This window comes from Lutra lutra, chromosome 1 (assembly GCF_902655055.1).
Source record: "Lutra lutra chromosome 1, mLutLut1.2, whole genome shotgun sequence".
Taxonomy (NCBI): Eukaryota; Metazoa; Chordata; class Mammalia; order Carnivora; family Mustelidae; genus Lutra; species Lutra lutra.
In genome coordinates this window covers 47,568,683-47,579,819 of record NC_062278.1, presented here as the reverse complement: position 1 = coordinate 47,579,819, position 11,137 = coordinate 47,568,683, and the positions used below count along the sequence as shown (strand labels likewise).

General features: G+C 39.1%; 1 protein-coding gene across 2 annotated transcripts; it reads left to right on the top strand.

Moving 5' to 3' along the window:
* The first annotated feature begins 85 nt into the window (after positions 1–85).
* CLDND1 (claudin domain containing 1) lies at positions 86–7,972 on the top strand. 2 transcript variants are annotated; one of them, XM_047722784.1, is made up of 5 exons: positions 86–242; positions 1,644–1,953; positions 4,027–4,137; positions 6,253–6,390; positions 6,552–7,972. In XM_047722784.1, exons 2-5 carry the CDS (start codon positions 1,662–1,664, stop codon positions 6,770–6,772), a joined length of 762 nt encoding a protein of 253 aa, XP_047578740.1. In that variant the 5' UTR covers positions 86–242; positions 1,644–1,661; the 3' UTR covers positions 6,773–7,972. The 2 variants fall into 2 exon arrangements, with proteins under 2 accessions (XP_047578740.1, XP_047578747.1); XM_047722791.1 differs by lacking the exon at positions 86–242 and adding an exon at positions 1,354–1,419.
* Positions 7,973–11,137: the final 3,165 nt, after the last annotated feature.

Genomic DNA, 11,137 nt, shown 5'->3' with positions numbered 1-11,137 from the left:
TGCGCGCGGCGCCAGAGATGCGGCCCGCCGCCTCCCGCAACTTTCCTTCTGTCCCTCCTACAACTCCCACAAGCCCCCACGGCCCCGGGCCTAGGCCCGGCCTCGGGTGGAGGCGGAGGCGGAGGCGCGGGAGTTATGGAGGGGGCGGGATCTGCAGGGAAGTGCGTCAGAGAAGGCGCGGGGAGAGTAGGGTGCTGTGGTCTGAGCTTGAGGGTGAAGCTGGCGGAGCAGGAGGATGGGCGGTGAGTGAGCGGGGTCGGCGTCGCTGGGCGGGGGTCGCGTAGCCGTTAGACGTTTCCAGTAGTTTGAAGAGGGGCCCCTCCTGGGGAGGGGCCGGGGCCAGGGCCGGCCGGTTCTGAGCCGCAGCGCTGCGGCGGGGTTTTCTCTTCGGCTGAGTGGTCTGGGGAGGGGCCTGGTTGGGTACCTGGGGCCCCTGGCCTGGGGCGGCGCAGGACTGCAGGGCCCTGGCCCCAGCTTGCTTCGAGCTACCCCGGCCCGGTAGTGCGCCCTGCGAGGTGACAGCGTCAGTTGTCCGGCCTGGCAAACAGCCACTCAGGGTGCCGGGACCTTTTAAGGTCATTTGAGAGCACCAGGTTGAAAGAGGATTAGGAAAACAAGAATACAAAACCAACTTCTGGAGTTATTGTTAATCACTGTAATTGCCCTATCTCTTCTGTGTTACACTTCCTGTCTTCCAAACTCAGCAACCCCAGTTTGTGAGCCTGTTTTCGTGCGCCTTTGTAAGGTGTTTGGTGCGGTCACGGTGTATACTTGCAGTATTTGACTCAGCTTGATCCGCCTTGAGTCATTTTACTGCGGCCATTTACTACTGCCATTGAGCCCTGTCCACGCCTTGGGAGTGTTCATATTTTGCCTAATACAGTTTTCTTTCTGGCTGAGGAGAAATCATTTAGTTTGCAGATAAGAAGATTCAAAAGTGTAAGGAATGGGGAGAGTAGATAGGAGTGGAGAATTTGGCGGGGTAGGGGAGTTTTCCTTAGCTTCGATGGATCCTAGGAGCAGATTGCTATCTAGCATTATTATATGTTACTGTTCTCTTTGCTCTTCTGCTCACCCGAACAACCCTTCTGTCTGGGTTAACAAACATAACTCTGCCTTCCAAAGAGCTGCTGACTCTTAACCTTGTTTTTAGAAGGTTTTTCTCCTCAGTGGAATCTGGGAGGAGCCAATTTTCTCTGCTTGCTTTTCCTGTGCCCTTTCACACTCAAACCCAGAACACTTAATGCTTTGAAGCAATAAAAATTCAGTCTGTAATTAAAAATATATGTATGGTACACGGCTGACTCTGAGCATGTCTATTGTTTGTATCTGTAATGTGTATGTCCATTTCAGTGTTGTCTGTTTTAGTGTGCAGGTGATAGACTAGAGAACAAGACCTCTGTCTCCGTAGCATCCTGGGTATGTGAGCATTCAATAAGTACTTTCATGATAATGAGTTTTATTTTGAATTTAATTAAGAACATGCTTGCCTTTATTTATTTTTATTCTTTAATGATTATACATTACATTAAGGGTCACGGGGTGGGGAATAGGATAAAGGGTGATTTTGAGATAATTCCTTTCAAAATATTTCCTGTATGTCCTTGAAGTCTAACTTTCTTCTTTTTCCAACTTTTAAACAGAGCAGTCTGAATGCCAGAATGGATAACCGTTTTGCTACAGCATTTGTAATTGCTTGTGTGCTTAGCCTCATTTCCACCATCTACATGGCAGCCTCAATTGGCACAGACTTCTGGTTTGAATATCGAAGTCCAGTTCAAGAAAATTCCAGTGATTTGAATAAAAGCATCTGGGCCGACTTCGCTAGTGATGAGGCAGATGAAAAGACTTATAATGATGCACTTTTCCGATTTAATGGCACAATGGGATTGTGGAGACGGTGTATCACTATACCTCAAAACACATACTGGTATAGCCCACCAGAAAGGACAGGTATTTCTCTTATTTTAACTTTTGTCTACTTTACCTACTCAATAATAAACAAAGTGATGTGATGATAACCCAATTATGTATAAGTAGGTTTGTGGGTTTTTTTCTCTCCAAAGAAATAAATCTATGTCTCCCTTCTCTCTCTACCACTTTCTTTGCCCAACTTCTATGAATTATCATGATACTCAATACCGGTTGGATAAGTAACTGTCCTTATCTTGAGAAAGCCATTTTGAATCTTTGTACTTACTCAGTAAAATTCTTTTTATTAATTTCACATATGTCATGAGGAAATAATTGGGAAAGCACATTGGAAGACTTTAAATATTTGGTAACTGGTAAAAGAGTTAGTATCCAAAACAAATCAACACATACAACTTGATAGTCTTTTTCTGTGTTAGCTGTGTTTTGGTAGTTATTATCATTTGCCCTGTAAATCTTAGAGGATATAATTTGACCAACTCTACATTCAAATCTGTGCATATTTGAGTCTGTTTTATAACAATCTTGACAAGAGTTTGTAGGTTAAAAATATGCATTACGGAAATAAAAAAATATAAGAAATTGTCTGATTTATTTTGCAAGCATTCTTAATATTAAAAAGTTTTAATTTCCAGATATTAAAATGGAAACTTTAGAGCTCTAAGGAACAACTTAGAATTTGTTTCTATTTATGACTACTTCTGTTGACCACTTAGTGGGAAGCACTGTATTCAGATCACAGCACAACAATTATTATACATCAAAAGGACAATTGTTATGATAATATAATGGAAAAAAGAAAGTAGGTGGGGGAGTGAGGTTGGGGGGACTGGTTGAAATTAATTGTAAAGTGTTCATTTCTACTTATGAGAGCATAGGAGCACTCGATGTTTGAATCTTACCAATCATTTATTAAATGCCTCCATATTCCATCATCAGTACATCAGGGAAGAATATAAATATCTTTGGTCCTGGGGAGCTAACATTCTAATAAGGGGTGTAGGTAGTAAGCTGAAGAAATAAGTATAATGATATAAACAATAGTTAATTATATGGTATGTTAGAAGATGTCGCATTGTATGAGAAAATGCAACAAAATAAAGGGATATGGAATGTGTAGGGAAGGGGATATTGATGGGCATAAGTTACGATGTTCAATAGTATAGGCAGGATAGGCTTCAACAAGATGTCACTTCAGTAAAGACTATGTAGGTGAAGGAGTTGGCTATATGGAAAACTTCAGGGGGAATCTTTTAAGTTGGAAGGAACAACAACTGCAAGGGCCTCATGATGGGAACATTCCTGAAATAGTCAAAGACCAGCAAGGAAGCCACTGGGCTGGAATGGAGGTGGGGAAGAGGGAGAGTTGAGAATGCTGTCAGAAATTACTCTGGGGGTAGGGCAAACTTTGCAGGATTCTGTAGGCATGATGAAGGCTTCCGGTTTTTGCTCTCAATGTGATGGAGTATTGAGTTTTGAGCAGGAGAAATGATCTGGTCACCTAGACAGATGTATTGAAAACAGGCAGTAAACAAAAGTGGAAGCCAGGAGGCTATTGCACTGATTCTTAGGAGAGATGACTGTGACTTAGACCATGGTGGTAGCACTGAGCAGTGGCTGGATTTTAGATGGGTTTTGAAGGTAGATCCACAGAATTTCCTGGTGGGATGCATGTAGGCAACAATGACTAAAGTTCCTGGTCTGAGGAACTAGAAGGATGGAATTGTCATTACCTGAGATGGGAAGATGGCTGGGGGGTAGATTTGGCATAGACAGTCAAAGTTCCTATTTATTTAAGTCTTTGTCTTCTCCTTCTTCCTAGTCTTGCATGTCTGTTCTCATTCATTTTACTGCTCCATCTTTTTTTTTTTTTTCTTCCCTTCCTTATGTCCGTGTCTTAAGCCTGCTGGTAAGAACCACTGGCATTCATTGGGTATCAGTGAATCCTGTGTGTCACTCAAGGCCAAAGAGGTTGCTGTCCTCTTTGAACATCCTTTTATATCACTTCTTATTTCAGAGAATAATTACTGAAAGGGATTTTTGTTAAATGTTTATAATTAAAACAACAAGCAGTCATTGTTATTCATGTTGCAGAGTCATTTGATGTGGTCACAAAATGCATGAGTTTCACGCTAAATGAGCAGTTCATGGAGAAATTTGTTGATCCTGGAAACCACAATAGTGGGATTGATCTACTTCGGACCTGTGAGTACACTGATCTCTCAGCAGTACAGTTGGGGGAAGAAGGAAATAAATTTTCCATTCATTGATCTCCATTATTGGAACAAACGTGTCCATACATTGCCTCAGTTTGGAATAAGATCTCTAGTGGTATCCCAGTGAACTCTGTTCTGTTGATAACATATTTTAAAGTTAGATACATACTTCCCAAATTGGAAGTATGAATACATTGGATGACAGAATCTAGACCTTCGCAAAAGATGTTATTAGTGGGTCCTTTTAAAGAGTAAATTTAATAGGGCTAAATAATAAATTCCTGTATTTGAGATAAGCATTTCAGTTACTTGGGTTCACATAGGGATATGTGAAAAAAGTTGACTACAAGCTCTATAGGAGTCAAGGGTTAGGACTACCAAAAATGTTAATCCAGTCTTAGGCTGTAGTAACAGAAGTATAGATATCAAAAACAAATGAAAGTATTTATTGGGAGCATTCTGTTCTTTGACAGACTACCTAGAAAATACTGTCTTCATATTTGGACCTGATATTCAGGCTGTAGAGACTTCCTGGAACTTGTGCATAGAATGACCATGTCATGAGGGGAAGCATTGAATAAATATGGCAAGTAGACTTGACCCTGGAATAATGTTGGGGTTAGAGCACTGACCCCTTCACACAGTCGAAAATCCATACATAACTTTTGACTTCTCCAGAACATTACTAACAGCCTACAGTTGATCAGAAGTCTTACCAATAACATAGAACAGTCAATTGAGACATATTTTGTACTATATATATATATATTATATGCTATATTATTACATAAAGTAAGCTAGAGAAAAGAGAATGTTACCAAGAAAGTCATAAGGAAGAGAAAATACATTTACAGTCCTGTTCTATTAAAAATTTGCTTGTATGTCAGCTTGTATAGTTAAACTGTGTTATTCAAGATATTCAATTTTGTATTGCAAATATATAAGAAGAAGTTTATTACTAACCGTGTTTGAAGGGAAGTTGGAGAAAAGACTTTTATGTAGTTCCAAAAAGTAAAATGAGCCCTAGAAGGTCAAATTTGGTTTAGAGTTGATATTAAGATATTACTAATAATTAAAATACTGTAAAAATGGAAGTCATGTAAAGTCCATCAGATTTCCTCTCCTGTTGAGGGAAATTATGATAATTAAAGCTGCCATTTATTGAGTGCTGAGATCCTCTGCTCTGTGCTTTATGTATATTATTTCAACAGGTCTTTTATAACCACCATTCATTTACTTCTTAATCCTGCCTTGAGATCCTAGAAGGATGTAGATTCATTTATATGTGGAGCCAGAAGGTTTTGCTTTAAATGCTGGCTCTACTGATTACTATGTTATCTTATACAAGTTATTTATACCTCTTGCTTCTGTTCCCTCATTTATAAAATGGAGATAATAATAGTATGTCCTTCATAGGGATCTTGGGAGGATTAATACACAAAGCATCAGTGCCTGACACAGTGAGCCCTCAGTAACTGCTGTTAGTGTCCTTTTGCTTTTATCAGGTAGCATCTTTTTGAACAAAGTGCTTTAAAGAAGAATCTCCAATATTAAAGTATTCCTTTCTCACTTTTTTTTTTTATAAAGATTTTTATTTATTTATTGAGAGAAAGGCAGTGAGAGAGAGCATGAGCGAGGAGAAAGTCAGAGGGAGAAGCAGACTCCCCGTGGAGCTGGAAGCCCGATGCGGGACTCGATCCCGGGACTCCGGGATCATGACCTGAGCTGAAGGCAGTCGTCCAACCAACTGAGCCACCCAGGCGTCCCCCTTTCTCACTTTTTAAAAAAAGATTTTAAAATTTATTTTAGAGAGAGAGATTGGGAGAGAGATAGCATGAGTGGGGTGAGGGGCAGAGGGAGAAAGAATCTTAGGCAGACTCCCCACTGAGCTTTGAGCCCAGCACAGGGCTCTTTCTCAGGACCCTGAGATCACCCATCTGCTCAGAAACCAAGAGTGGGATGCTCAACCAATAGCACCATCCAGGGGTCCCTCCTTTCTCACTTTTTGAGGAAAGGTCTAGTAAGTACATGAAAGAAATTGCCATTGTGAAAAACTGTCTGAAATTGTGGTAACATAACCTTTTTTTCTCTTTTTCAAAATCAGATCTTTGGCGTTGCCAGTTCCTTTTACCTTTTGTTAGTCTAGGTTTGATGTGCTTTGGGGCTGTGATTGGACTTTGTGCTTGCATTTGCCGGAGTTTGTATCCCACCATTGCCACAGGCATTCTCCATCTCCTTGCAGGTGAGTCTTGTCATTATACATACGTTTTATCTTCTTCCTGTTTCCATAGAGACAAAGAATCATAATTCTTAAACATTCACATATTTTTGCCCTGTCACGTTGCCTGAAAAGCTCTTACGATGCTCTTACCTAGTTAACGTTTTGTTTTGTTTTCCTCCAAGGTCTCTGTACGCTGGGCTCAGTGAGTTGTTATGTTGCTGGAATTGAGCTACTCCACCAGAAGCTAGAGCTGCCTGAGAACGTGTCTGGTGAATTTGGATGGTCCTTCTGCCTGGCTTGCGTCTCAGCTCCTTTACAGTTCATGGCTTCTGCTCTCTTCATCTGGGCTGCTCATACCAATCGGAAAGAGTACACCTTAATGAAGGCATATCGTGTGGCATGAGTGGGAAGCTGCCTGCTTTGCAATTGCCATTTTATTTTTCAATATTAATATTCTCCTTGTCTCCCCCCCATTGTTTTTAATTTATTTTTTTTCTTTGTGGATATACCATTTTATCCTGAAAATCCATTCTATTTATTCACACAGACAGTTGTTTCTTAATACCACTAAAATTTATATGGATTATTCTGAATGAGTCCATCTTTTAAACAAACTAATCTAGGTTCAGAGTCCAGACAGCAAAAAATGGGTAGACATTTGTGAAAGAAAACGGATAGTGGGAAATTGATCCAAACACATCTACTGAAGTCTGTTAGACTTTTCAGTAAATATCTGTTGAACTAGAAACTCTTCAGTGTCTCTGAGAAACCTCTCATCGTTGTCAGAACTTAGGGTCACTTTGCCATTGTAGATAGCCTGTCAGCCAGAGCATTAATGCTATTTTCAAAGATTTTAAGCTATATAAAATGAGGTTATCTAAGATCCTTATCCCCAAATACATACAGCTTTATTCAAGGTGAAGTATGGCAGGTGTTTAACTAAACTGTGTCTGTCTGCAAGAAAGGAAGTGAAAAATACAGTGTTTACTGGAAATTTTAACTTCGTAACTGCAAGAATTCCAATTCAGCCAGACAAGAGGATTAACCTTATTTTACTTTACCTTTTTTTGTATTTTTTTTTTTTTTAAGCTTCCTTAATGTCAGTAGGATTTTCAGTACAACCAAACCATTTTGGATTTTTGCTCCTTGCCTCCTCACACATCAGGCTTATTAAGAGTGCTTTCTTTCTAACATGACTTTGGGGTCACGGAGTAATATTTTCCAACTCCTTTCTATTTATTTATTCCAGCTCAGTACCATGAAGAAGGTTCCACCATAATGACCCTCCGGAGCTAGGAAAACTACCACAAGACCTAAAGCTTTGGCTGGTCATTAACTTCCAACTATGGTCTTTATTTCTTGTGGTGAAATGATGTGCCTTTCCTTGCCTAAATCCCTTCCTGGTGTGTATCAACATTATTTAACATCTTCTAATTCAGTCATTTTTTTATAAATATGTCTATAAACATTGAACTTTAAAAAATCTTATTTACTTATTCCATTACTGTAGCACTTGACAGATTTTAAAAAATGTAACTTAGTAATTTCTTACAGTATCCTAAATCTGTCTTTTTTAAAAAATAAAAAATGAGAAGAAACTCAATTGTGTATCATGTCTGAGTTGATTTAAATCTCAATATTTTAGGATAAAGAAGTACAGGATTCTGAATGAGTATCTCTGGTTCTTTGGAAAATGCCTTTTTCTGGCATCTCTGTTTTATCTTCCAAAAAATATGGGAACTCCTTGCCCTCATTAGAAAATAAGAGCCTCTTTATCCATTATGTTTCAGAGTTTTAAAAACATGTTTTCAGAGTAGCTTTATGATCCTATGTGTCCTATTTAATGTGGCTAGCTAGATTTTTTTAAAAGTCGTATAATGGCTATGGGTGTTTGTGTTCTATAGCACAGAAATAATCAAGTCTGCTTCTGACTTAAAGCCAGTACTACTCTGCAGCTGATAACTGCCTATGCAGTTGCTGCTTACTCACTTTTCTACCTCTTCCTCACTCTTCACGTTTCGTTGCCTTTCAGCACCTTTTGTGGAAGGTAGAAAAGCTAAGTAAACATACAAAGCGTTTGGGCACAGGGTTTTAAAATTGACAAACATGACATTTTTGTATTGGGAGATACTTATTTTGGACAACGTCCCTGCCTCTTGTCACCGCAAGTTGTCTGTGACTGTCAGTCCAACACCAGTCTTTAATATGTACTGTGGAAACTCAAGTCACTATCCGACTTTGAGTTCCAGCCTCACTGGTAGTATCCTGAAGCATGGAAAGCTGGCATCATAAGCCCTGGTGTTACATATGTGTTGTGGTTGATATTTCTTTCTTTTTTTTTTTTTTTTTAAGATTTTATTTATTTATTTGATAGACAGAGATTATAAGTAGTCAGAGAGGCAGGCAGATAGAGAGGAGGAAGCAGGTTCCCCGCTAAGCAGAGAGCCTGATGTGGGGCTCGATCCCAGAACCCTGAGACCATGACCTGAGCCGAAGGCAGAGGCTTTAACCCACTGAGCCACCCAGGCGCCCCTGTGGTTGATATTTCAAGCACAGCTGAGGTTGTCTTCTTTTGTGAAGACTTTTTTCTTTGGAACACATAGGGCTGTGTTGTTTCATTTGATGTGAAAATTAGTTTTTCAGCTGTCTCGTGTCTAATCGGGTAGAACCATATGAAATGGGTGATATTTGACCATTTTGACAAGTATAATTTTGTTCATCTCTTTTCACCTAATCTTTGAAAGCCACCCCCAAAGTTAAAACTTAATTTTCAGAACATGAGTTTTATGGCAATTTAAGAATCATGTTTTAAAATCTTAATTTCATGGTTCCTAACCTCATCTAGTGATGTGAATAAATATCTTTTAATCCTTTTTGGCAAAAGATGCATTTCAAAAATTTTTAGAGATAGCCATAAAAACAGTAAAAGTTGACACAATAAAGTGGGAATAATCCTAGAAGAATTTATTTAGTTAACACGGCACCTACTATCTATGTCATGATACTCTAGGGTCTCAGTAACTTAGTAATGAAGTAATAGTAATGTGTTAACATTTGCCTGCTTAAAGTACTTCTGTGTTTTCGTGTTGGGGTGGAGAGGAGGGAAAAAGTTGGTAAGTTACTTAAAGATGGACTAATGTAGTCACACCAGTGAGAAAAATGAGATGACCATAGAACAGTTCAATTTATTTTTTTATCCATTCTTGAGACCACCAAATTGCAGACTAGCACTATTAAAACTTATAGATCCAGTCATGTTCAACTGACTATAAGAAGATAGTGTGAGGGCATTTTAAAAAGTAACCCTCATGTGAACTTTCACCAGAGATGAAAACAACCTATTGAATTAACCCGATTTTGCCTGTTACACTTGCCAAGATTTCTTAGCAAATAAATGGGCTCAGCTTTGAAGATGCAAATTGTAATTTCACAAGCTTCATGGAACTCTGTGCTGGCTGGGATGGGTGTAGTCTTGTCCTCCTTTCAGCCCTCTACTCATAAGGAAATAATGATTCATACTTTAAAAAAAGAGGAATAAAACGAAACACATCTGTGTATAGGAATTCTTTTTCTACTGCTCATCAGGTATGCCAACATACTATTTTCCCTTGGATCAAATTATGATGAACTCCAGCACCTTGCGAATTCATTATATGAGCTTTTAAATTGCAAAAAAGAATAAATTAGATTATTTGCTCTATGGAAGAAATTGCCATAAGATTCCTTAAGTTCCTCTACAGTGCTAAAAATTCTCTTAGCAAAGTTAATATGTTATTTGACATATTAACATTTACACACTTTCTTCAAACTTACATAAAGTGAGATCCAATTTATATTACTTTCTACCTTTGCAGTGTTGTCAAAACATGAAATAAGGAGAAAAAGATAATTCTGTTTTGTCTTCACCTTTTAAAATACTTGTGTGTTACTGGGTAACACATCACCTTTTATCTCTGACTCAGTGTCTCAGGGTGTGAACTTGACCTCAGCTCTCCTTCAGCCTTTCTGCTGCGCTCAGTCTTCTAGATTTCTGTTCTTGTTTTTCTTCATGCAGCTTGTGTTGTCATTGGTATATTCAGGAGCAACTTGGACTCCCATTTTCCCATAACCTCTCACGGCCCCTTCCTTCACAATCCTTAGGCTTAAGGCTTATCTTCGTAGACTGTGCTATCCAGTTTTCTTATTCTGTCTCAAGATACTAAGGATGGCTGTTCAAAACTGCTCAGCTGATTCTGTTTAAAAAGTTATGCTCTTTGACTTCAGCTGCTTGACAATTGTTGATTTATTATTACTCCCTACCACACATTCTCCAAATCTCTACAAAAGTTAGTTGTTGGAAACCCTTACTCTTCTTCCTCAATTTACATAGAGGGAGTTTTATGTTCTTTTTAATGAGGAAATACTGGAATGAACTCTTTCAGTTTCTGCAGTCATTTTTGCTCCTCCCTAAAAAAGAAGGAATATATTATGACTGGAGATATTGCTAGGATCATGGCATCCACAAAAAGCAGCACAGTGTATGATGGTTAAGTATCTAGCTCAGAAGACATTCTGGAATACTAAATTTGTAATCCCAGGTCTGTCACTTAGCCTTTCCAAGCCCCACTTTCCCCATCTGTGAAATGCTATGATTATCATACCTGCCTCATACAGTTGCAAAGAGGATTATGTAAATTGCTGAGCATAAAGTACTTAGTCAGAAAATGCTAGTTATGACTGGCTGCCTGAAGAGGGGATGAGGTTACCAAGCCTATAGAGCAGTGCTGCT

Excerpts from the sequence above, each read along its gene's own strand:
- CLDND1 (XM_047722784.1), top strand. The coding sequence starts at position 1,662 with ATGGATAACCGTTTTGCTACAGCATTTGTAATTGCTTGTGTGCTTAGC. Across the intron at positions 1,954-4,026 it reads TAGCCCACCAGAAAGGACAG|AGTCATTTGATGTGGTCACA; the intron begins GTATTTCTCTTA and ends TTCATGTTGCAG. Across the intron at positions 4,138-6,252 it reads GATTGATCTACTTCGGACCT|ATCTTTGGCGTTGCCAGTTC; the intron begins GTGAGTACACTG and ends TTTCAAAATCAG.